Raw genomic sequence first — 24094 nt, 5'->3', positions numbered from 1 at the left:
ACAGACGGGTACAACTCCCAGCGGAGAACCCATTGAGAACTTCCCTTACGACTATCTACTCCATAAACCACAGTTAAACATCTCTTACTAAGTGTAGCTTCGCTGCGAACCCACACCTGGAAACTATCCAACTCCTCTCTTGGGGAGTACAACCCCTTTGTAGCAAGAAGTTGCGAAGAGTAAATCTGGATACCGAAGTTTTCTTTGGCTTTTTCTCCCAGACATTGTGTAAAGGTTGTCTCTGCTGTCGAAGGTGCTGTATTGCAGTAATAGATATTGGGAGGAATTCTGCTCCTAGGCTCATTCCTTGAGCATCTTCTCCAGACCGAAAGGCTAAAGCTTTCTTCCATCGATAATGCAGCGACTATTTAATGTGCTGCCAGCTCATCTAAGAAACATATCAGGAGTGAGCGTAGATGCGTTTAAAAATCAGCTCGATAAATACCTAAGATGCATCCCAGACCATCCAAGACTGGAAGATGCAAAATACACCGGAAGATGTATTAGCAACTCTCTGGTGGATATACGAGGTGCCTCACACTGAGGGACCTGGGGGAACCCAAACAAAAAATAAGGCAATAAGGTAAGGCCAATCTTTGCTCTTCACAGAGTTCGAGCTTACCTACCCGCAGTCCGGTAATAAAATCCCGTTACGGGGCATGGTTTGCTTCCTTCAGTCTGGTAGGTTCCCCCACCAACCCAGGACTCCTAGACAGCTCATCTTTACCTGATCCCAAGGACAGGTCTCTCCCGGTGTTCCTCTGCCAAGATATGGGTTTTGTCAATAAATAATGTTAAAAAATGAATATATTATGAAGTATCGTGATGGTAAATCTAAATTTAATAACAACACCTGCTGAAGTCAACGACAGGAGCTTGTTTTCGGATGCATGCTGCATAATTTTGTTACTTTTGACATATTTCAACACAAATTTAGACAAATTACACTAAGAATAAAGAAAAACATGTTATTATAAGCTTTGAATACCAGAATCTACTAAAAACGTGGAATTGAAAAACGAAGCAGTTCATATTTTATGGCCTACCTAGGGGTTCATGGTTTCTCCATGCAAGGAAAGTTTACAAGAGGTTGAATTTTCCCCCCAAGATTCTGGAGGCCAACCTAAAGAGTCTTGCGCACAATCAACTGTTTTGATCTATGCTTCTGCTTGCCCCGACGTTCGCTCTGCCTTGGCGGGTGGGTGTGAACAGTTGTGGACAAGTACTTCTCGTTGTTGCTTGTCGGGGAATTCCTTTCGGGGGAACCCAGGGTCTAGCTTTGGCTATACTGTATCCCAAAAGCAGATCACGGAATAGATCTTTTAGCTGGGCTCGCCCAGCCGGAGGAGACAAAGTGAGCTATCCGGTGGTCCGCCTCCAGGTGTTGAACAACCTTCCCTTCTGAGGGAGGGTAGTTCTTCACCAGGTATAGGTTGCTCTTCCCTTCCGAGGAAAGGTCTCCTTCACCAGCTTCTGCTCTGCAAACTTCTTGCCTGTGAGGAGTTTTGTCATCAGAGGCAAAAAGAGTTGATCGAGTCTCCCGTCAGCGGGAGAGATGGCCTTCTCCTAAGTGGTCTCCCCCACCGAGGATTCCTCCGAAGCACATTGTATTCGACCATGCGCTGCTCTAGCCCATCAGAGTGCAGCTTTTTTGAGCTGGACGATGATGGTGGGAGGCAATTGCCTGTGATCCCTCTCCCTCATTGTTGTTTCCATAGGACATAGACCTCTAGTATTTTGCCTAGATCTGGGGATCGTGGTTAATTACGAGAAGTCTCACCAGTAACCTTCTCAATACTTAGTATATCTAGGAATGAGAATCAGGACTAAACTAAGCAAGATGTTTCTGTCTGAGGAATAAATAGAGAGACTGAGAGGTACAGTATAACCCAGATCTTCCAGCACATCAGTGGCAAATGCTATTTAGGCACATCTCAAGAGAAGCTAGTCCCTAATGGTTGTCTCTGCAGCAGATCTCTCCAGTGGCAGCTGAAGACCTTTTGGTCCCAGCATTTGGATCCACCAAGTACCCTGGTACCTGTAGGTCAAGAGCAAAAGAGAGACCCAAGATGGTGGGTGTCATACACCAACCTACTCAAGGGAGTATACCTTCTCTATCCTCTCCCAGATTTGTTGATCTTCACAGATGCTTCAATAGAAGGATAGTGGGCTCACCTGTTGCACCTCACAGTATCTGGATGGTGGTCCGAATCCGAAACAGCAGTACCACATGAACCTCCTGAAAATAAGAGCAGCTTTTCTAGCCCTCGAGCCCCTTCATCAGCTCCTTTCAGGGTATTCCGTGGTGTTGATGAGCGACAACAGGACTGTAGTGTCATGCACACACAAAGAAACAAGGAGGTACCTTTTCACAGCCCCTATGCCAGGTGGCTGTAGAAATTCTCAGATGGCTGGAAAACAATTTGGTAGGCCTTACAGCCTGGTTTATACCGGGGAAGAAGAATGTGCTTGTATACAATGGATCAGGAGAACTCGGATAGTAGGCTCCAAGTGGTTTTTGGAAAAATCGACCTGTTTGCAACATCTCTCAACAGGAAACTTCTTGTGTACTGCTCCCTAGTACCAAACGCAGAGGCATTCTGGTAAGACACCTTCCAACACATATGGGATGGGATGAACGTATATGCGTTCCCCCCCTTTTGCCTAGTAAGGAGGCTCTTAAAGTCAGGGCATCTGAAGATCTGTCGATGACCCTAATAGCTCTGCTGTGGCATCATGCAGAATGGTTTCCTGACATTCTACTATTGCTCACAGAGGCACTTAGAGAGTTCCCCACACTTAACGATCTACTCAGACAGCCACACATAAAGATATGCCATCAAGCGATTCCATCACTTCAGCTTCACCCCTGGAAGTTATCCAGCAACTGCTTGCATAGAAGGGGTTTTCGAGACCAGTTGCGAAGAGAATAGCAGGATACCTCTGGGGGTCGTCTGCTTCTGTATATCAGGCAAAGGAGTCTTTCTTTTGTGGTTGGGGCCGTGAATAGGGGTATCGCTCCCCTCAGTGCCTCTATTCCAACGATAGCAGAGATAAGTTAACATTTCCTCCTCAATGGAATTGTCTCCTCATAGGAAATTTTGAATGCACATGCCCTCAGTCAGAAGTCAGACCTCCTCCTTGGAATGTAGTCACGCTCACTGAAAAGAGCCCCTTATGAACTTCTTTGTCAAGCTTCAGATCAAGACTTGACCCTGAAGACGGTCTTCCTTGTAGCCGTGACCTCTGTGAAGAGAGTTGGTGATCTTCATAGTCTGTCCTGTGACGTCACTCTTTCAAGGGGATGAGGGCAGGTGACACTCAGTTTCGTCCCTGAGTTCATAGCTAAGACTCAAAATCCGGTTCTAGTGAATCCTAGATTCGGGCCCTTCCGGTCTGTATTAGATGACTCTGATCAACTGTTACTCAGCCCTGTGAGGTCGCTGAGAAGATAACTGAAGAGAACCAATAGAGCCCGCTCACAGATCAACAGGTTCTTCATCAGCACAGGGAAGAATAAAAGGAAGATTACGAAGACAGTTTCTTCATGAATAAGGCAGGTGAGTGAGTGAGAGCCATTCTTCAAGACCACTCTCATTCTGGCTGTCTTCCCCACGCCCATGGTGTCAGGGGTACAGTACATCCCTGGCATTTATAAAAGAATTTCTCTGTGACACAGGTGTTATAAGGGGGTTTGTGGAAACGACAAACGACGTTTACCGCCCATTATCTGCAAGACATAACCCACAGGAACCCACGTTCACATTACGTCCTGTGGTGTGCGCAAAACGTGGTTGACTAACACCTCAGCTCCCTTGTAGGACAAGTAGCAGTTAGTTGAGGGCAGATGTTACCTGCGAGTAAGACTAGAATGGATATATGAGTGACTGGTAATTTCTTACTTCACTCTCCCCTCTCTTGGGGCTCAGCATCAAAGAAATTCTGCAAACTGAACTCCTCTAACTACAGGTGGGTACCATGCTCTTTGTGCAACCTGATATATTCATGTATACTTATGTCTCCGTCCTTCATGCGAGGTGGAGTCGGTCAATGTTTAGGTTAAGTGAGGGATTTAGCTCCAAATTTACACTTACCTGGTAAATTTGCATTTATAAATTCTAAACTAGCACCAATTGCCCAGGCTGTCATCCTTTATGGATCACAAGGTTTCAGGGTTCCCTCTAAATAGCTCATACATAGCACAGAGGGACACCCCAGGACAGTCTCCCACCAGTTGGTTTAGGGACTTCCACTCACCATAAGGCGAGTCTCCTATATAAAGAGCATAAGGTTTGTATTTAGTGCTGGAACAAATGACAAGTTTGAAATAATTTGTATTTGTTCCGTAACCGAAATACAAACCACGCTATTTACGTAGGGTTTACTTTTGGCGTAGCTGAAAATGACGAGCCAATAGATTTTTAACCAGGGTTAACTACCCCCGCGCTAGTTAGCAAGGGGGTAGGGGAAGGGGTAGCTTGCTACCCCTCCCCCCCACACACCGGTGAATTGTCTCACTTCACTTTTGGCTCGGACGATGAGCAGACATATCTGTCTTTCGTCCTCGCTTTTGACAGCCTTAATCTGTGTTTTCTTTTTTTCAGACTTTGTGTGTTTGGAAGTTGGCCTCTACCTTCATCGCAATTATGCGCAAATGCCCTGGACTCTCCGGCCGCTCCTGTGGTACCTTCATGTCGACGGTCGAGACGGATCCTCACACCCTTTGCCCGCAGTGTCGAAGTCAACGGTGTGCTAGAGACTTAACGTGTAGTGAGTGCAGGGAGTGGTCTACCTCCCAGTAGGAGAGGTTTGCCTGGCGGCGTAAGAAGAAGTCCAAGAGAGACCTTTCTCCTTCAAGTGTTGCCTTGAAGGAGGAAGGCTCCAAGGACTCTTCTTCCGCCGCCCAAACCTCCTCCGAAGCTCCCACTCGGCCGGCCTCTCGTGAGAGACCGCCAAGTGGTGGCGTAGGCCATTGTTCTGTTTCCCGATCTCGGAGTGCGAGAGAGGGCGTTGCCTCCCATAACGGGGCGGCTCCCCCTCCTCCTCCAGGGGAGGATTTTGATTCTAATTATGATGACCATGCTGTGTCTAATGATGATCTCTTATCAGCTCTGGGCTTCCTTGGGGCTTAAGGGCTTGCCCTCCAAGGAAGCCCTGTTTGACCTTATCCAGTTGGGGGCTGCTGTCAAACAATTGCCGGTGATAGCAGAGGTAGACCCTCTGTCTATTGTCGACGTGGTTGTGGCAGAGGCTTCCGACGGGTCTGGTCAAACCTCTGCTGCTGCTGCTGTTGCTGACGTTGCTGAAGGCTCTGCTCCCCCTTCTGAACATCCTTCGAAGGGGAAGTTGAGTCTCACGGTCTCTCCTGCGGGAGTGCCTCCTCCCCGGGGGAGCGCACTGACAGAGACTCATCTTCGGAGGACCGACGATGTGGATGACCTTCCTCAAGGCCGCCTTCGCCGTAAGGCTCATCGTCCTCTTCGCCGTAGGGGCCTCCCGTCTCCCTATAAGGGAGTCAAGAGGCGCCTCTTCGAGTCGTCTCCGCCGCCTTCCTCTGCAGAGGATTCTCCTCGTCGGGAGGAGACCCTAGCAGCCACGTCCCTGGACCTCTCCGCAGATCGCTCGTGATCTCCCACGCCTACCAGACCTTCCACCTCCGGCGCAGATGCGCAGCAGGCGCCATCTCACCCCGTCACCCGACGGGCACCGGTCCCTTCGGGGCAAAGGGAGGTCTCCCACGGTGTGGGTAATTCCCTTGCGCGTCAGGGTTCCCCTGCGCGAACGCGCAGCGCACAAGTGCTCTCCCGAGTTGCAGCTACCAGACTCGCCTCGCCAGCGCTCTCCTGATCGTCAGCTCTCTCCTGCTCGCCAGCGCTCTCCTGTTAGCAGTCAGCGCCCTTCTGTTCCTGCTGCCCGCCAGGCACGCCATCGGTCTCCTGAGCGCACACGATCTCCTGCTCGTCAGCGCGCACCTGCGCACCTTGTTCCTGATGCGCGCCAACGCTCGCCCATGCACCCTAGTTCTTCGGATCTGGACGCAGGCAAGGACCTTACTCCTTCGCCTCGCTCGCGCGCTCCTGTGCGCCCATCTTCGCCTGCGCAACAGTGCGCACGCTCCCCGGTGCGCACTTCAAGAGTTCCTGCGCGCCCGCGCGCCCACGAGCCTTCATCTCCTGAGCCCGTCCGCCAGTGTTCGCCAACGCGCCATCGCTCGCTGACTCGCCATCGCTTGCCCACGTGCCATAGATCTCCAGGGCGCCGTCGATCTCCTGCGCGTCACCATTCTCCTGACCGACAGCGATCTCCTCTACCCTCGCGCGCTTATTCACCTGCGCGCTCGCGCACACCTTCACCTGCGCGCCAGCGCGCGTTTATCTCCGCGTGGCTGTGCGCCCGTGCTCCAGCAGCTACCCGCGCGTGAGTCCTTGAATGCTCCATCGCGCAACCTCCAGCGCGACCTCCGTTCTCGCCGGGTTCCGCAGCTCGTGCCTACGACAGGGACGCGTACTTCCAGATCGCCATCAGGATCACCCCCGCGCAAGCGCAGGTCTCTCACCCAGGACCGGGAAGAGTCTTTGGAAAGGTCTAGGCAACATTCTTCCCTTTCTTCTTTCCAGGTAGGCCCTGTTGCGTCCACTCCGAAGGATCAGGCGATCCCCTTCCCTCCAGCGGAGATTACGGACACTGCGTCCGTCACCCGTCAGTCTTGGTTTGGTCACCTGATGAAAGCGGTGGTGCAGGCTCTGAAGCCAGCCCTCGCTGATCTGGGACTCAAGCTAAGGACAGACTCGCTCCCGCTGAAGAGAAGAGAGGAGTGGACTTCGTGGTGACTTCTCCCAGGGAGAAGTTGGCTCCTAAGAGGTCCGTCAAGAAGGCTCCATCCCCTTCGCGGTCGTTTTCTCCTTCTCCTGTGGACGAAGCCTTTCCGTCCTCAGGAGAGTCCAGCGAGGCGAGGGCCTCTCCCACGGCACCAATGGGAGGAACCCCACCTCGAGGAAGAGAAACGTCTCGCGTGGAAGGTACCTTCCAGACCTCTTTGCTGGAGTCCTGTATCCCACCCAGGAGGGAACCCAAGGACTCAAAGACGATTCCTAAGTCGTCTTCGCGGATTCGTCCAGAGCCAACCAGGCCACGGGAGAACGTCCACGTGTCTCCCCAAGAAGAGCCTCTGGGGACGGGAGACTTGGCTGCCAGTCCACAGGGAGGAGAGCAGCATGAGTCTGAGCTTGCCTTCTGGCAGGTCTTGAGTCTGATGAAGCAACTCAACAGGTTCAAGGACGCGGAGATCGCCCCTAGCGAAGGCAAGGATACGGTCCTAGACCAAGTCTACGGTACCCAGAAACCCCCAAGGGCCAGCGCGGCTTTGCCTTGGTCCCAGGGGGTGAAGAGTGCCAGAGACAAGGTCGAAGCTCAGCTCGCTGACCTCGCCTCCTCCAGCCGTTCCTCTGCTGGGAACAGACTCCTCCCACCTCCTCGTTTACAGCAGAGGAGGTATTTTGAGATCATGGGGGAGTCCAGCTTAGCTCTTCCCCTCCACCACTCGGTGGAAGAGCTCACAAGGGGAACTTCGCTTAAGAAGCTCTCCTCCCGGCAGGTTACTTTCTCGGCTTCGGAGATCCTGAGCCAGGAGAAGGTCGCGAAGTGTGCCATGCAGGCCACTTCGTGGCTGGACGTCTGGCTGGGTTCTCTGGGCATCCTATTGCGCTCCGAGGACTTGTCTAAGGAGAGCAATAGGAAGGCCCTGGAGACCTGCCTCCTCTCGGGCGCTCGCTCCATCGAGTTCCTGGCCACCCAAGTTACCAACCTATGGGCCAACTCGATCTTGAAGCGACGTGATGCGGTGACTGAGAAGTTCCATCCGCAGGTCCCTGCCGTGGATGTCTGCAGGCTCAGACACTCCTCCATCCTTGGAGGAAACTTGTTTGAGCCCAAGGACGTGGGACGCACAGCTGAGAGGTGGAGGAAGTCAAACCAGGATTCGCTCCTCCAAAGGGCCCTCACATCTCGGCCCTACAAGCCTCCAGCTCCACAACAACATCAACAGTAGCCTCGCAAGACACCGAAGCAGGCTCCGGCAGCTAAGACGAAGGTGTCTTAAGCCTCAGCCCTTTCATGTCAAGGACAAGAGGGGTGGTAAGTCCTCCAGGGGAGGCAAGACTCCTAGAGGGAGCGGCCGTGGCCGTAAACGCTAGGAGTGGCAGTCCCCCCGCGTGTCCACCTGTGGGGGGATGCCTACAAAGTTGCGTGCACAGGTGGCAGCAACATGGGGCCGATTCTTGGACGGTCTCTGTGATCGGCCAAGGTTATTGCGTCCCATTCACAACATCTCAACCTCCCTGACAGCGAATCCAGTGTCGCTGAGCTCCTATGCCATGGGATCGGCAAAGGGGCTGGCCCTTCGGGCGGAAGTCGAGACCATGTTCAAGAAGGATGCTCTCCAAGAGGTCGTCGACGGCTCCCCAGGCTTCTTTAGTCGACTCTTCATTGTAAAGAAGGCGTCTGGAGGCTGGAGACCCGTCATCGATCTCTCAGCTCTGAACAAGTTTGTCAAGCAAACTTCGTTCAGCATGGAGACAGCAGACACGGTCAGACTTGCAGTGAGACCACAAGACTTCATGTGCACACTGGATCTGAAGGACGCGTACTTCCAGATCCCAATCCATCCGTCTTCCAGGAAGTACTTGAGATTCAGCCTAGACAGCAAGACCTACCAGTTCAAGGTACTGTTCTTCGGTCTCTCCACAGCACCAGAGTGTTCACCCTGATTTCGTCATGGGCGCACAGGAACGGCATCCGTCTCCTCCGATATCTGGACGACTGGCTGATCCTAGTAGACTCGGAGTCGACCCTTCTTCGACACCGAGACAAGCTTCTGGGACTTTGCCAAGATCTGGGGATCATGGTAAATCTCGAGAAGTCCTCTCTGCAGCCGTCCCAGCGACTAGTTTATCTAGGCATGTTATTAGACACCAATCTCCACAAAGCCTTTCTATCAGACGACAGGATAGCAAGGCTGAGGAGGGTGGCAGAGCCCTTCCTCAGGTGGGAAGAGCTTCCAGCCTAATCATGGTTACGTCTTTTAGGTCACCTAGCCTCCCTGGCCCGTCTAGTCCCGAACGGCCATCTCAGGATGAGATCCCTGCAATGGTGGCTCAAGTCCCGGTGGAGTCAGGGCTCCGATTCCCCGGACTCTCTGGTCCCTATAGGACCCTCGGAACAGGCGGACCTGCGGTGGTGGCTGATCGACGAGAACCTGTGAAAGGGAGTGGATCTTCTCGTCCTTCCCCTGGAATTGACGCTGTTTTCGGATGCGTCAAAAGAAGGGTGGGGGGCCCACATTCTGAACCAGAGGGTCTTAGGTCTTTGGTCAGTATCAGAAAAGTACCTACACATCAACCTGCTAGAGATGAAGGCCGTGTATCTGGCTCTTCAACAGTTCCAACGGACCCTGGCGGGCCACTCCGCGGTGGTGATGAGCGACAACACCACGGTAGGGGCTTATATCAACAAGCAGGGAGGTACCTTTTCACAACAACTATCCCATCTTGCAGTAGAGATTCTGAGGTGGTCCGAAATCCACTCGATAACACTATCAGCTCGCTTCATTCCTGGCAAGAGGAATGTCTGAGCAGAGCTTCGCAGATAGTGAGTACCGAGTGGTCTTTGGATCCTCAGATAGCCAACAAAGTCCCGACTTTGTGGGGTTCCCCGACGGTGGACCTGTTCGCGACAGCCTTGAATTTCAATCAGCCTCTGTGCTGCTCCCCAGTCCCGGACCCCAAGGCTTTCTGGCAAGATGCTTTCCAACAGCAGTGGGACAACATCGACGTATACGCCTTCCCACCGTTTTGACTGATGAGAAGGGTGCTCAACAGGACCAGACTATCGGTCAACCTGTCTATGACCCTGATAGCTCCGCTATGGCATCACGAGGAATGGTTCCCGGACCTTCTGCAACTCCTGACGGAACTTCCGAGAGAACTTCCCCCACGACACGAGCTACTCAGACAACCACATTGCAACATCTTCCACAAAGCCGTAGCCTCGCTTCGGCTTCACGCCTGGAGACTATCCAGCGTCTCCTCACGGAGAGAGGCTTTTCGCAACAGGTTGCGGAAAGAATGTCTCGTCACCTGCGAAAGTCCTCCGCGGGAGTCTACCAGGCGAAGTGGAGAGTCTTCTGTGGTTGGTGTCGTGGGTGGGTATCTCTCCACTCGATGCCACTATTCCAGCAATAGCGGAGTTCCCCGTGTATTTGCGGGAAGAAATGCGCCTTTCGGTCTCGGCGGTGAAAGGCTATCGCTCAGCCTTAAGTCTGGCCTTTAGGCTGAAAGGAGTGGACATTTCTTCCTCGCTAGAACTCTCTTTATTCATACGTAGCTATGAGCTTACCTGCCCTCAGTTGGAAGTGAGACCTCCTCCATGGAACGTGGTTCGGGTTCTCAGGGCTCTGAAGAGACCTCCCTTCGAACCATTACGCCAGGCCTCTGATCGCCACCTGACTTGGAAGACGGCTTTCTTACTCGCGTTGGCCTCTGCCAAACAAGTTAGTGAACTTCATGGTCTCTCATACGACATGGCCCATTCAAGGGGATGGGGGGAGGTAACGTTCAGGTTCGTCCCTGAGTTTGTTGCCAAGACTCAGAACCCTGGAGTGCCGGACCCACGGTTCGACTCCTTCAGGGTCACGAGTCTCCGTTCTGTAACAAGTGACCCATACCATCTTCTATCATGCCCAATGAGGAGTCTGAGGCGTTACTTGAAGAGGACAGCTGCAGTTCGTCCCCGCGTGCAAGCGTTGTTTGTAAGCACGGGAAGGACTAAGAGGAGGGTCACCAAGAACACCATCTCGACTTGGATTCGAAGGGTTATCCATCACGCCTTGAATCCTGACCCTTCTCCGTCACGTCGCCCTAGGGCACACGACGTCAGGGGCATCGCTACGTCCCTGCCTTTAAGAGAAACTTCTCTGTGACGCAGGTGCTACAAGCTGGGGTCTGGAAGCGTCAAACGACCTTCACAGCCCACTACATGCAGGACGTGACCCACAGGAGCCTCGATACCTTTTCTATCGGCCCCGTGGTGGCTGCACAACAGCTGGTCTAACCTCAGGCTCCTTTATGGACAAGTAGCAGAAGGTTGAGGGCGTTGTTACCCGGTCTTAGTCTGCGTGAATGAAAGAGTATGTCTGGCCCTTACTTCTTTCTTCATCCTCCCCTCTCTTGGGGAAAGCAGCATCCTGGTCTCTGCATAGCTGACCTCAACCTCTGCAGGTAAACCATGCTCGCTTGTGTTCCTAGTATTAAGTTAATACTGTCGCGTCGCCCATACCCTGACGAGGTGGTATTGGGAACGTCCTAGCCTAGAATTCCATCTAAAGGACTCCAGGTCAACTTCCTAGGACGAGTCACACTCCTCTTCCACACACAAACTTATGTAGGCCACACGTTCCTTGCGGAGCAAGGAACTTGCGAGGTGCAGGGACTCTTTTTCTCGAGTGCTACTCACTCGGATTCTGAGTCCCCGGGTAAAGCCAAAGCCAGTAAGGCTGGGGACTTTCCACCCTTCCTAAGGGGTAAGTCACCCTATGTAAATAGTGTGGTTTGTATTTCGGTTACGGAACAAATGACAAATTCGGAGATAATTTGTATTTTTCCTAACCATAAAAACCTTAGCTATTTACACATATTTGCCCGCCAGCCCTGTCCCCCAAGACAAGTCTTACCTCTAAGTGAAGTGAGACAATTCACCGGTGTGTGGGGGGGAGGGGTAGCAAGCTACCCTTTCCCCTACCCCCTTGCTAACTAGCGCGGGGGTAGTTAACCCTGGTTAAAAACTATTGGCTCGTCATTTTCAGCTACGCCGAAAGTAAACCGTATGTAAATAGCTAAGGTTTGTATGGTTAGGAAAAATACAAATTATCTCTGAATTTGTCATTTTTTTTAACTAAATAAACCTGAAGCCGCAATTGCAAAGTAACTGTGTTTACTAGTTCTGGTGTGAGCGGCTTGGTTGGTTACCCCCGCTACCTCTCCTATAACTAGCGGAGGGTAGTTACACCTTGTAAAATCTAAACGGCTGGTCTCATCTAGGGCCGAAATAAAACTCCTATGTAAAGAGCCTCAGGTTTATATAGTTAGGAAAGATATAAATTATTTCAAATTTGTGATTTTTGGAAGATGTCTTATGTATAGAAGAGTAGAAGCTCATAATCAAAACTCTTGGTCATTTTCAGTAGACCCCAAACCCCTAATTAATTACAATGGTTGGGGGACCTGGTGATAGAGAAGATGGGGCTGTTGGTGGAAAAATTCAACGCGAGTATCGGGGAGGAGGAAGAGGCAGTGGCCGTTATCGTCGGGGTATTCCTCACCGCCATTCTGCCATAGGAGAACGACGTGGTCCCTCTGAAGGAGGGCACATGGATGAAGAGATGAAGAGTGATACAGAAAAGCTTGATGTCATAAAGCACCGTCCTCATAAAGGTATGATATTTATATATTGCCTTGTTTTCTCATTATTAGTTGTACAATTGAACAGTTCTGTAAAGTGTTGCACCAGTTCTCTCCATGTTTCAGACATATGGCATATAACTATACCATACTATATTCAGCAAGTGGTATCTGGCAACTATTTTTTTTTTTTTTGTGAAAAGTGAAAAAGATGCAAGCTCTTTACTGCAGCACACCAATCTGTTTTTAACATGTTTTGCATGAGACAATTTAGTCGTAAAACTACAGTATGTTCTTTGTTACTTTATTTTGTATGTTTTTTATTGCTTTCAATTAATTTTACTAAAGACTAACTTAATGTAATTAAATTATCTTCAAATTCCATAGATATTTGTTCCAATCTCGGGTAAGAAAAAAAGGAAAAATATATGTATCCCATATTAGTATCAATTCTATTATGATGTCAGACATTTGGCACTAATCATTTAACCATCAACTTGATCAAGATTGGCCATCGGTCCACATAACCACACACACCCTTCCATATCTTTGCTATAACTGTCATGTTAGCTCATTATATAATATTCAGTTTTCAATATTAAACTTAGCCGGTGATTATATAAGCTGCAGCTCTGCTGCTCGACAGAAAACTCTACGTTCAAAATCCGCCAGCGATCGCTATGCAGGTAGGGGGTGTACTTCAACAGCGCCATCTGTCGTGCAGGTACTCAGTACTCAATGTAAATACAGAACTCAATTTTCTCTCTGTCGTGCCACCGGCAAGACCTACTAAATTCGCTGTTGCTAACTGGATTGGTTTTCACAACTTTTTGGTGAAGTACACGTTTCTAGTTTTGAGCTTTCGCTTTGCAGGCTTTATCTTCAATACATCCTTGCATTCTTTTGTTGATATCGGATTATTTGTTGATGACTTTGGATAGTTTTTGAATTCCCCTTTGACTAATTCAAAATGGCTGACCCTTCTCAGGTCCCTAAATTCAGGAAGTGTAATGCTAGGGACTGTTCAAGGCGTCTTCCGAAGGCCTCTATCGATCCTCACACCGTTTGTTCCAATTGTCGGGATAAAACCTGTCAATTGGAAGATCGATGTGAGGAATGCGTTGGGCTTTCGGAATTCGATTTTATCGAATTCCAGAAATATACACGTAGGCTAGAGAGAGATAGAGTCAGGAGAAGTTCATCTCGCTCCGTTGAATTTTCCTCTCCTCATGCCCCACAACCTATTCCTTCCCCTGTAGTGGTTGCTCCTGATCCCCCTTCTAGCACTCAACAACCTTCGATGGCAGATATGATGCGTGCCATCCAAGCTCTGGGTGAGAGAGTCGAGTCCTTGGCTAGTGACCGTAACCAGCTCATGGCAGACGTCAAGGAGCTGAAGTGTAAGAGTGCAGTGGGTAGTGATAAAGTGAGTGGCAGTGTTGTGGATAGTGTTGTGGATAGTGTTGCGCTTGAGGGTTCGTCTGTTCGTGCCTGTCGTCCTCCCAGTCCGGGACCTCTTGCAAGCTCCCAAGCCCAGGGGAGAAGCAATGTCGTACGACCAAAGGGTTCGAGAGGCTTTAATCAGCGAACAGACGTTCCCTCCGTGGTTTCGGGCGTATCTACCCAAGATCGCCCCACCCACACAAAGACGAGAGAGCCCATTTATTCCTCGTCTGTGGAAGAGGTTTCTCGTAAGAAACCATGGACCAAGGTCTCGCGGCCTCTTAAGCGCAAGTCGGTCCCTTCCGCGCAAGTCCAACGGCCCAGTTGTAGCCACTGGGTCAGTTCGGACTCGCTGCAGTCTTCCGACGACTGCTCACCTCCTAAGAGAGGCAAAGCGGTACCGCATCAGGCAGTAACACCGTCTGTTGCCGCACCTGCTCCTGTAGACCCTAAGTGGTCTTTGCTGCAGACCATGCAGTCTCAGTTAACGTCATTGATGCAGGACTTTCGTGCGGAGAAGGTTGATGCTGCACCAACCTCTAGCCTACAACCACCCACGGTTGTGCGTCCGGTGGACGCTGAGGCTACCTTCTGCCGCACTCCAGCTGAGAGAGTCCCGCCACCCATGCGTTCCAGTGTACCCTGCCAGCCGCATGTTGACGTTCAGCGACGCACGGAACCTTCCGTTGACGTTCGCGAGGTACAACAACAGTCTAAGTTGTTTTGTTTTGACGCGGTGCGTCAACCTCCGCAACCCAGTGTGGTTACCTCTACTCGCCCACATCAGACTAGACAGTCGGGAGTATACGCTTTGCGTCCCCGCGCTGCTATGGTTGTTGCCAGTTCACAGACTGGGCAACAGTTCCATGACGTTGCGTCCGGTTCAGTCACGCGTGCACCCGTGCTGCCGGACTCAGCTGACCAGCCGATTCCTACTCCTTTGCCGCTTCCTCCTCAATTCTCAGATGATGGACTCTCTGATGATGACGACGCTGCACACATTGACGACCCACATACGGACATTGACGAACCCAAGAGAGCTTTACGAGTTTTAGGAGAGTGGATGCAGTCCAAAAAGAACCTAGGGAAGACAGCATTTACGTTTCCCCCTGCGAGACACTCTTCCAGATCGAGCGTCTGGTATGCCACGGGAGAAGTTCTCGGCTTGGGAGTTCCTGCCTCTGCCCAGGGCGACTTCTCAAGTCTAGTAGACTCTCCCCGCAGGCTAGCCATGAGAAGCTCTAAGATATGTTGGTCTCCTTCAGACCTAGACCATCTGTTGAAAGGAGTGTTTAGAGCCTTCGAGGTCTTTAACTTTTTGGACTGGTGTCTGGGAGCTTTGAGCAGGAAGATCTCCCCGTCTGACAAGGAATCTTCCTTGCTCATAATGTCCTGCATGGACAAGGCCATACGTGACGGATCTAGTGAGCTTGCGGCTTCGTTCGTCTCCGGGGTCCTCAAGAAACGGGAGAACCTTTGCTCTTTCCTGTCAGCTGGAGTAACTCCGTGTCAGAGATCGGAACTTCTTTTTGCTCCTCTCTCAAAGTGCCTTTTCCCAGAGGACTTGATAAAGGAGATTGCTGCCTCCTTGATTCAGAAAGACACCCATGACCTGGTTGCGTCCTCTGCCCGCAAAGCCACCCCTTTGCCTACCTTGTCAAGACCCAGGATGGACACTCCAGCGTCCAGATTCATTCCGCCCTTTCGTGGCAGAGCCTCCAGCAGAGGAGGTGCTCGTGCCGAAGGGAGACGTGGGAAGAAGAAAGGTACCAAGTCCTTTAAAGGCAGAGTCTGACTGCTACCTTCTTCAGACAGCAGTGGGAGCCAGACTCAAGAACTTCTGGCAGACCTGGGAGGAAAGAGGCGCAGATGCACAATCTGTGAAGTTGCTCAGAGAAGGGTACAAGATCCCGTTTGTACGCAAACCCCCTCTAGCAACGTCTCCCATCGATCTCTCTCCCAGGTACAGAGAGGAAGACAAGAGACGAGCTTTGAAGCAGGAGGTGTCTCTCTTACTAGAAAAGGGAGCGGTAGTCAAAGTCCGGGACCATCAATTCCCGGGCTTCTACAACCGTCTCTTCTTAGTGGTAAAGAAGACAGGAGGGTGGAGGCCGGTGCTAGACGTCAGTGCGCTGAATGTCTTTGTCACAAAGCAGATGTTCGCCATGGAGACCACAAAGTCCGTTCTAGCAGCGGTCAGGAAGGAAGACTGGATGGTCTCTTTAGACCTAAGGGACGCATACTTTCACGTCCCCATCCACCCAGAATCCCAACCTTTTCTGAGATTCGTTTACGAAAAGGTTGTCTACCAATTTCAAGCCCTGTGCTTTGGCCTAAGCACAGCTCCTCTTGTGTTTACGAGGCTGATGAGGAATATTGCCAAATTCCTGAATTTAGCGGATATCAGAGCCTCCCTCTATTTGGACGACTGGCTTCTAAGAGCTTCTTCCAGTCGTCGCTGTCTGGAGAATCTAAAGTGGACTCTAGATCTGATCAAGGAATTGGGTCTCCTGGTCAATATGGAAAAGTCCCAACTGGTCCCATCCCAAACTATTGTGTATTTAGGGATGGAGATTCACAGTCAAGCTTTTCGGGCTTTTCCGTCGGCCCCCAGAACAAGTCAAGCCCAGGTATGCATCCAGAACATGCTAAAGAAGGAACGATGTTCAGTCAGACAGTGGATGAGTCTGATAGGGACGCTTTCATCCCTGGAACAGTTCGTTTCGTTAGGGAGACTACACCTCCGTCCCCTTCAATTTCACCTAGCTGTTTACTGGAAGAAGGATAAGACGCTAGAAGCGGTCTCGATCCCCATTTCCGAGAAGATGAAGTCGTCCCTGACTTGGTGGAAGGACAGTATCAACCTCAGAGAGGGTCTGCCCCTGGCTGATCAGACCCCCAACCACGTTCTCTTCTCGGACGCATCGGACACGGGCTGGGGTGCGACATTAGACGGTCGGGAATGCTCGGGAACTTGGAACTCGAATCAAAGAACGTTACATATCAACTGCAAGGAGCTACTGGCAGTTCATCTGGCCTTGAAAAGCTTCAAGTCCCTCCTTCAAGGCAAAGTGGTGGAGGTGAACTCGGACAACACCACGGCCTTGGCGTACATCTCCAAGCAAGGAGGGACCCATTCTATGACGTTGTACGAGATCGCAAGGCACCTCCTCACCTGGTCAAAAGATCTAAACCTTTCTCTAGTAACGAGGTTCATCCAAGGCAACTTGAATGTCATGGCAGATTGCCTCAGTCGGAGGGGTCAGATCATTCCAACAGAATGGACCCTACACAAGGATGTGTGCAAGAAACTGTGGGCCACATGGGGCCAGCCTACCATAGATCTCTTCGCAACCTCGATGACCAAGAGGCTCCCGTTATATTGCTCACCAATCCCGGACCCAGCAGCAGTTCATATAGATGCCTTTCTACTGGATTGGTCACATCTAGACCTTTATGCATTCCCCCCGTTCAAGATTGTCAACAAGGTACTGCAGAAGTTCGCCTCTCACGAAGGGACAAGGTTGACGTTAGTTGCTCCCCTCTGGCCCGCGAGAGAATGGTTCACCGAGGTACTTCAATGGCTGGTGGACGTTCCCAGAACTCTTCCTCTAAGAGTGGACCTTCTACGTCAGCCACACGTAAAGAAGGTACACCCAAGCCTCCACGCTCTTCGTCTGACTGACTTCAGACTATCGAAAGACTCTCTAGAGCTAGAGGCTTTTCGAAGGAGGCAGCCAGGGCGATTGCTAGAGCAAGGAGGACATCCACTCTTAGAGTCTACCAGTCGAAGTGGGAAGTCTTCCGAAACTGGTGCAAGTCAGTATCAGTATCCTCGACCAGTACCTCTGTAACCCAAATAGCTGACTTCCTATTATACCTGAGGAAAGAAAGATCTCTTTCAGCTCCCACTATCAAAGGTTACAGAAGCATGTTGGCATCAGTCTTCCGTCACAGAGGCTTAGATCTTTCCAACAACAAAGATCTACAGGACCTCCTTAAGTCTTTTGAGACCACGAAGGAGCGTCGTTTGGCCACACCTGGTTGGAATTTAGACGTGGTACTAAGATTCCTTATGTCAGAAAGGTTCGAGCCACTACAATCAGCCTCCTTTAAAGATCTCACTTTAAAGACTCTTTTCCTGGTTTGCTTAGCCACAGCTAAAAGAGTCAGTGAGATTCACGCCTTCAGCAGGAACATCGGATTTTCATCTGAAACGGCTACATGTTCTTTACAGCTTGGTTTTCTAGCCAAAAACGAGCTACCTTCTCGTCCTTGGCCGAAATCGTTCGATATTCCAAGCCTTTCAAATATGGTTGGAAATGAACTAGAAAGAGTCTTATGCCCTGTTAGAGCTCTTAAGTTCTATTTAAGACGAACTAAACCTTTACGAGGACAGTCAGAAGCTTTATGGTGTTCTATTAAGAAACCTTCTTTGCCTATGTCAAAGAATGCAGTATCCTATTATATCAGACTGTTGATACGAGAAGCTCATTCCCATCTGAGTGAGGAAGACCAAGCTTTGCTGAAGGTAAGGACACATGAAGTTAGAGCTGTCGCAACTTCAGTGGCCTTTAAACAAAATAGATCTCTGCAGAGTATAATGGACGCAACCTATTGGAGAAGCAAGTCAGTGTTCGCGTCTTTTTATCTTAAAGATGTCCAGTCTCTTTACGAGAACTGCTACACCCTGGGACCATTCGTAGCAGCGAGTGCAGTAGTGGGTGAGGGCTCAACCACTACGTTCCCCTAATTCCATAACCTTTTTTAATCTTTCTCTTGAAATGTTTTTTATTGTTGTTTTTGGGTTGTCCGGAAGGCTAAGAAGCCTTTCGCATCCTGGTTGATTTGGCGGGTGGTCAAATTCTTTTCTTGAGAAGCGCCTAGATTAGAGGTTTTGATGAGGTTCTTTAGTATGGGTTGCAACCCTTGATACTTCAGCTCCTAGGAGTCGCTCAGCATCCTAAGAGGATCGCGAGGCTCAGTAAGGAAGACGTACTTAAAAAGGCAGAATAATTGTTCAAGTCGACTTCCTTACCAGGTACTTATTTATTTTATGTTTGTTATTTTGAATAACTGCTAAAATGAAATACAAAATCCTTAGCTCATAATAATGTAAACAATTAATGCTGGTCTCTACCCACCCCCCTGGGTGTGAATCAGCTTATATAATCACCGGCTAAGTTTAATATTGAAAAATGTTATTTTTATAATAAAATAAATTTTTGAATATACTTACCCGGTGATTATATATTAAAGGACCCTCCCTTCCTCCCTAATAGAGACCCAGTGGACCGAGGAGAAAATTGAGTTCTGTGTTTACATTGAGTACTGAGTACCTGCACGACAGATTGCGCTGTTGAAGTACACCCCCTACCTGCATAGCGATCGCTGGCGGATTTTGAACGTAGAGTTTTCTGTCGAGCAGCAGAGCTGCAGCTTATATAATCACCGGGTAAGTATATTCAAAAATTTATTTTATTATAAAAATAACATTTTTTAAGAAATTGTCATAATTTTTATCATAAGAATTAAGCATCTATATAATTAAGCCAATAAGTTTATTTGTTCTGTAACTGGAATACTGTACAAACCACGCTATTTATTAGTGGTTATACTTTTGGCGGAGCTGAAATGACGAGCCATTAAAATTTAGCGAGGGTTAACTACCCACACCGCTAGTTAGCGGGGGTAGGGGGTGTAGCTTGCTACCACTCCCGTTCACACACCTGTGATTTAGTCACTTTACTTTTGGTTTGGATGGAGAACGGTTGTTTCCGCTCTTCCTCCTCACTTATTCGGGCCATTACCGGTATTTTTGTCTTTTAACTTACTTTTTCTTTTATATATATATATATATATATATATATATATATATATATATATATATATATATATATATATATATATATATATATATATATATATATAATATATATATATATATATATATATATATATATATATATATATATTATATATAATATATATATATATATATATATATATATATATATATATATATATATATATATAATATATATATATATATATATATATATATATATATATATATATATAATATATATATATATATATATATATATATATTATATATATATATATATATATATATATATATATATATATTATATATATAATATATATATATATATATATATATATATATATATATATATATATATATATATATATATATATATATATATATATATATATATATATATATATATATATATATATATATATATATATATATATATATATATATATATATATATATATATATATATATATATATATATATATATATATATATATATATATATATATATATATATATATATATATATATATATATATATATATATATATATATATATATATATATATATATATATATATATATATATATATATATATATATATATATATATATATATATATATATATATATATATATATATATATATATATATATATATATATATATATATATATATATATATATATATATATATATATATATATATATATATATATATATATATATATATATATATATATATATATATATATATATATATATATATATATATATATATATATATATATATATATATATATATATATATATATATATATATATATATATATATATATATATATATATATATATATATATATTATATATATATATATATATATATATATATATATATATATATATATATATATATATATATATATATATATATATATATATATATATATATATATATATATATATATATATATATATATATATATATTATATATATATATATATATATATATATATATATATATTATATATATATATATATATATATATATATATATATATATATATATATATATATATATATATATATATATATATATATATATATTATATATATATATATATATATATATATATATATATATTATATATATATATATATATATATATATATATATATATATATATATATATATATATATATATATATATATATATATATATTTTTGTTCCGACACAGAGACTTACCTTGAAACACTTTATAGGAGATTACTGGTAACTCCTCTCTGACGACCAGATTTTTACGTAGTTTCCCCCTACTTCCATGTTCTATACTGTCCTGAATAACGGGAAATAACATGACCTGGGGGCATTGCCCAGGCAGGTCACCCGTCTTTGAGAAGCTCTCCCCAATATGTTTTCTGGTCGCGTTGTGTTCACACACACCGCTCCTTATTCTCTGTGCGACCCCCTTTGTGCGCGTTACTATGTAGTTACTACATGGTCTCGATTCCTTCACGAGTGATTAGTGCCTTATCTGTGTTCTTTTAGGATCGTTCCTTTGTGCTTTTATTGGCGTTTTAGTGCTTTGCCTTGCTTTATGCTTGGGTTTAGCGATCTCTGTGTGTGCTTTGGAGTACGTTCGCCGTTGTCCTGGGCCTAGAGCCGGGTATTCGTGTTGGGCTTTCTTGTCAAAGCCAGTTCGCCGTCAGAATGCGGCACGATGAAGACGGACTCGAAGAGGTCTCCTAGGGAAACTAGCATGTCTTCCCCTGCAACGTCGGCAGGAGAGGGGGCAGGTTGAGTGCATTCTTCTCCCCTACCCAGAGTAGGGGACGAGGTAAGTCCTTGAAGTGTAAGAAATTGGTGCCTCCTTCCCAAGGGTGAGATGTTGTGGGGGGAACCTTCTTTGTTCAGGGCAGATCAGGCGCCTACAGGTGAGTGTGTGGGGGTCCGAGGGACACGTCTCTCTCGTAGGGACGGCGTCTCGGCGGAGGACCCCATGTGGCCTAATAATGTTCCTTTTTTCTTATCACCAGATTCATGGGTAGAGGCCTCAGGCGCTTCAGCTGCGGAGGGATCCGCTGGCGTGGGATGTACCAAGGACGCGGTTGAGGTCCCCACTGGACATGGAAGAGGTCCTATGCTAGTCCTTCACCCTGGATCCGCATCGGGGCTCGATCCTTCGGGCCCTTCAAGCGAGGAATGTCGGAGACGACACAGGAGGAAGAGAGATCAGTCTGTGTGGAGGAACTCCCCTTGCGGTCTCCCACAGGATCTCGGGACGGGAAGTCCCCGTTCCCCTCCATACAAGCCAAGAGCCCCGCCAGAGAGTCAGCTGATGGGCGGAGGACCCCGTCTTGTAGGCCTAAGTCCCTTCCTAGAGCCAACCCATCCGCTCAGTGGAGGGAGCCGTCTTCTAGGATGGGCAGCCTAGACGGGTCTCCCCATCGGGATGATAGACAGGGACGGGCACCCCCGTCGATCTGTTTCACGGAGGAGCCGTCCCGGTTCTCGAGGAGAATGGGGATCAGTCTGTGTGGAGGAACTCCCCTTGCGGTCTCCCACAAGATCTCGGGACGGGAAGTCCCCGTTCCCCTCCATACAAGCCAAGAACCCCGCCAGAGAGTCAGCCGGTGGGCGGAGGACCTCGTCTTGTAGGCCTAGTCCCTTCCTAGAGCCACTCCATCCGATCAGTGGAGGGAGCCGTCGCCTAGGATGGACAGCCTAGACGGGTCTCCCCATCGAGATGATAGACAGGGACTGGCACCCCCGTCGATCTGTTTCACGGAGGAGCCCGTCCCGTCGTCCAGGTCCTCCAGGAGAATGGGGATCAGTCTGTGTGGAGGAACTCCCCTTGCGGTCTCCCACAGGATCTCGGGACGGGAAGTCCCAGCGTACAGGAGAGTCCTTGCCTTAATTAGGGGTTATAACAACCTTATAGAACCCGCCACTCAAGAGGAAGAACCCTGGACTTCAGGCCTGAACAAGTTCATAGCGTTCCCCGCCCAGAAAAAGTCCTCTCTCCCTCTTCCCGAGGCCAGTAACGAGGGGATTGGAAAGACTCACATTGATAAGGTCATATCCCGCAATAGCGACTCCTGCAGGGGTCACAGCTCAGCAAAGCTCCTACAGGGTTTGAAGTCGCAGACGAAATACTACTCTTTAGAAAATAGGCCGACCGGTGCGTACAAGACCGAGGAAACCATAGACATCCTGTGCCAGGGCATCTCCGACGGGAGGGCATCGGCAGCATCTACCTTCTTCTCCCCTTCCGAGTCGGCAATGATGGAGGAGATGTCCAAGGACTTAGTTAATATGGCCTCCTGGCTGGATTGGTGGGCCACCACCCTAGTAGGCACCCAGATTCCTACAGACACCATGGAACCTGCAAAACGGGAGGCTCTGAATGAGTTGCTGGGGTCAGGTAGCCGCGCCCTTAAATTCCTGACCTTTCAGTCTTTGGCTCTCTCCGCAAACTGGATTCTCCGGAGAAGAGACGCCCTAGTCAAGAACCTTCCCATTAAGATTCCTGACAGAGAAGCTAAAGCCTTGAAGACCTGCTCCGTCTGGGGGGAGCAGCTTATTCCGACGAAGAAGGCGGAAGAGGTCGTGGAGAAGTTGGCCAAAAAGAGGGAGCTACCTACCCTGAAGCCACCCCATCTTCAGGAGGCCAGTGACAGAAGCACCCATGGCCGCGCGTACCACACCAACTCAAGGAAGGAGGGAATCCTCGTCAGGACAGTGGTCTTCCTCTGTGGTTCCCCCCCGAAGAGGTTCATCTTCTAACCCCCAACGTATAGGTCTTCTTTCTACTCCTCCAGGAGGGGGAGAACAGGCCGTTCTTCCCGTAGGAGATAAGATGGGAGGCCCCCTTCCCCTGCCCAAGCCTCAGACTCACTTGGCAAGCATGGAAGCTCCACGGAGCAGATCCGTGGACAGTTACAGTACTAAAGGAGGGCTGCAGGATCCCCTTCATGGAAGAGACACCCCCCCTAGTTCCAGCAACGCAGGCAGACTGGTTGGTGCCCAAGGACCTGGCGAAGAGGGCAGCGTTGGACGAAGAAGTCAAGACGTTGCTGCAGAAGGGAGCTTTAAAAACAGTGACATTCCCGGGTCCGGGGTTCTACAGCCGCCTGTTCCTAGTGGAAAAAGAGACAGGAGGGTGGAGACCTGTAATAGACCTGTCAGCCCTCAACAGGTTTCTCAGGAAAGTGACCTTCAAAATGGACACTCCAAGAACGGTCATGGCGTCCTTGAGAGAGGGCGACTTTTTGATTTCTATAGACCTCAAGGACGCCTACTTCCGAGTGCCCATTCATCCGTCGAGCAGGAAGTTTCTCCGGGTCAAGTG

At 48.1% G+C, this 24094-nt stretch overlaps 1 protein-coding gene across 1 annotated transcript in view; it reads left to right on the top strand.

Annotated features, from left to right (window-relative positions):
• nonC (serine/threonine-protein kinase Smg1) overlaps positions 1-24094 on the top strand; it is a 357997-nt gene that overhangs the window by 17027 nt on the left and 316876 nt on the right. Inside the window, 1 exon segment of the mRNA XM_068344859.1 lies at positions 12239-12485. Within this exon segment, the coding sequence (XP_068200960.1) occupies positions 12263-12485 (223 nt within the window). The 5' untranslated portion in view covers positions 12239-12262.

Source organism: Palaemon carinicauda, chromosome 21 (assembly GCF_036898095.1).
Source record: "Palaemon carinicauda isolate YSFRI2023 chromosome 21, ASM3689809v2, whole genome shotgun sequence".
NCBI classification, from domain to species: domain Eukaryota; kingdom Metazoa; phylum Arthropoda; class Malacostraca; order Decapoda; family Palaemonidae; genus Palaemon; species Palaemon carinicauda.
The sequence above is the reverse complement of the archived record's forward strand: the minus strand, read 5'-3'. Positions and strand labels throughout refer to the sequence as shown.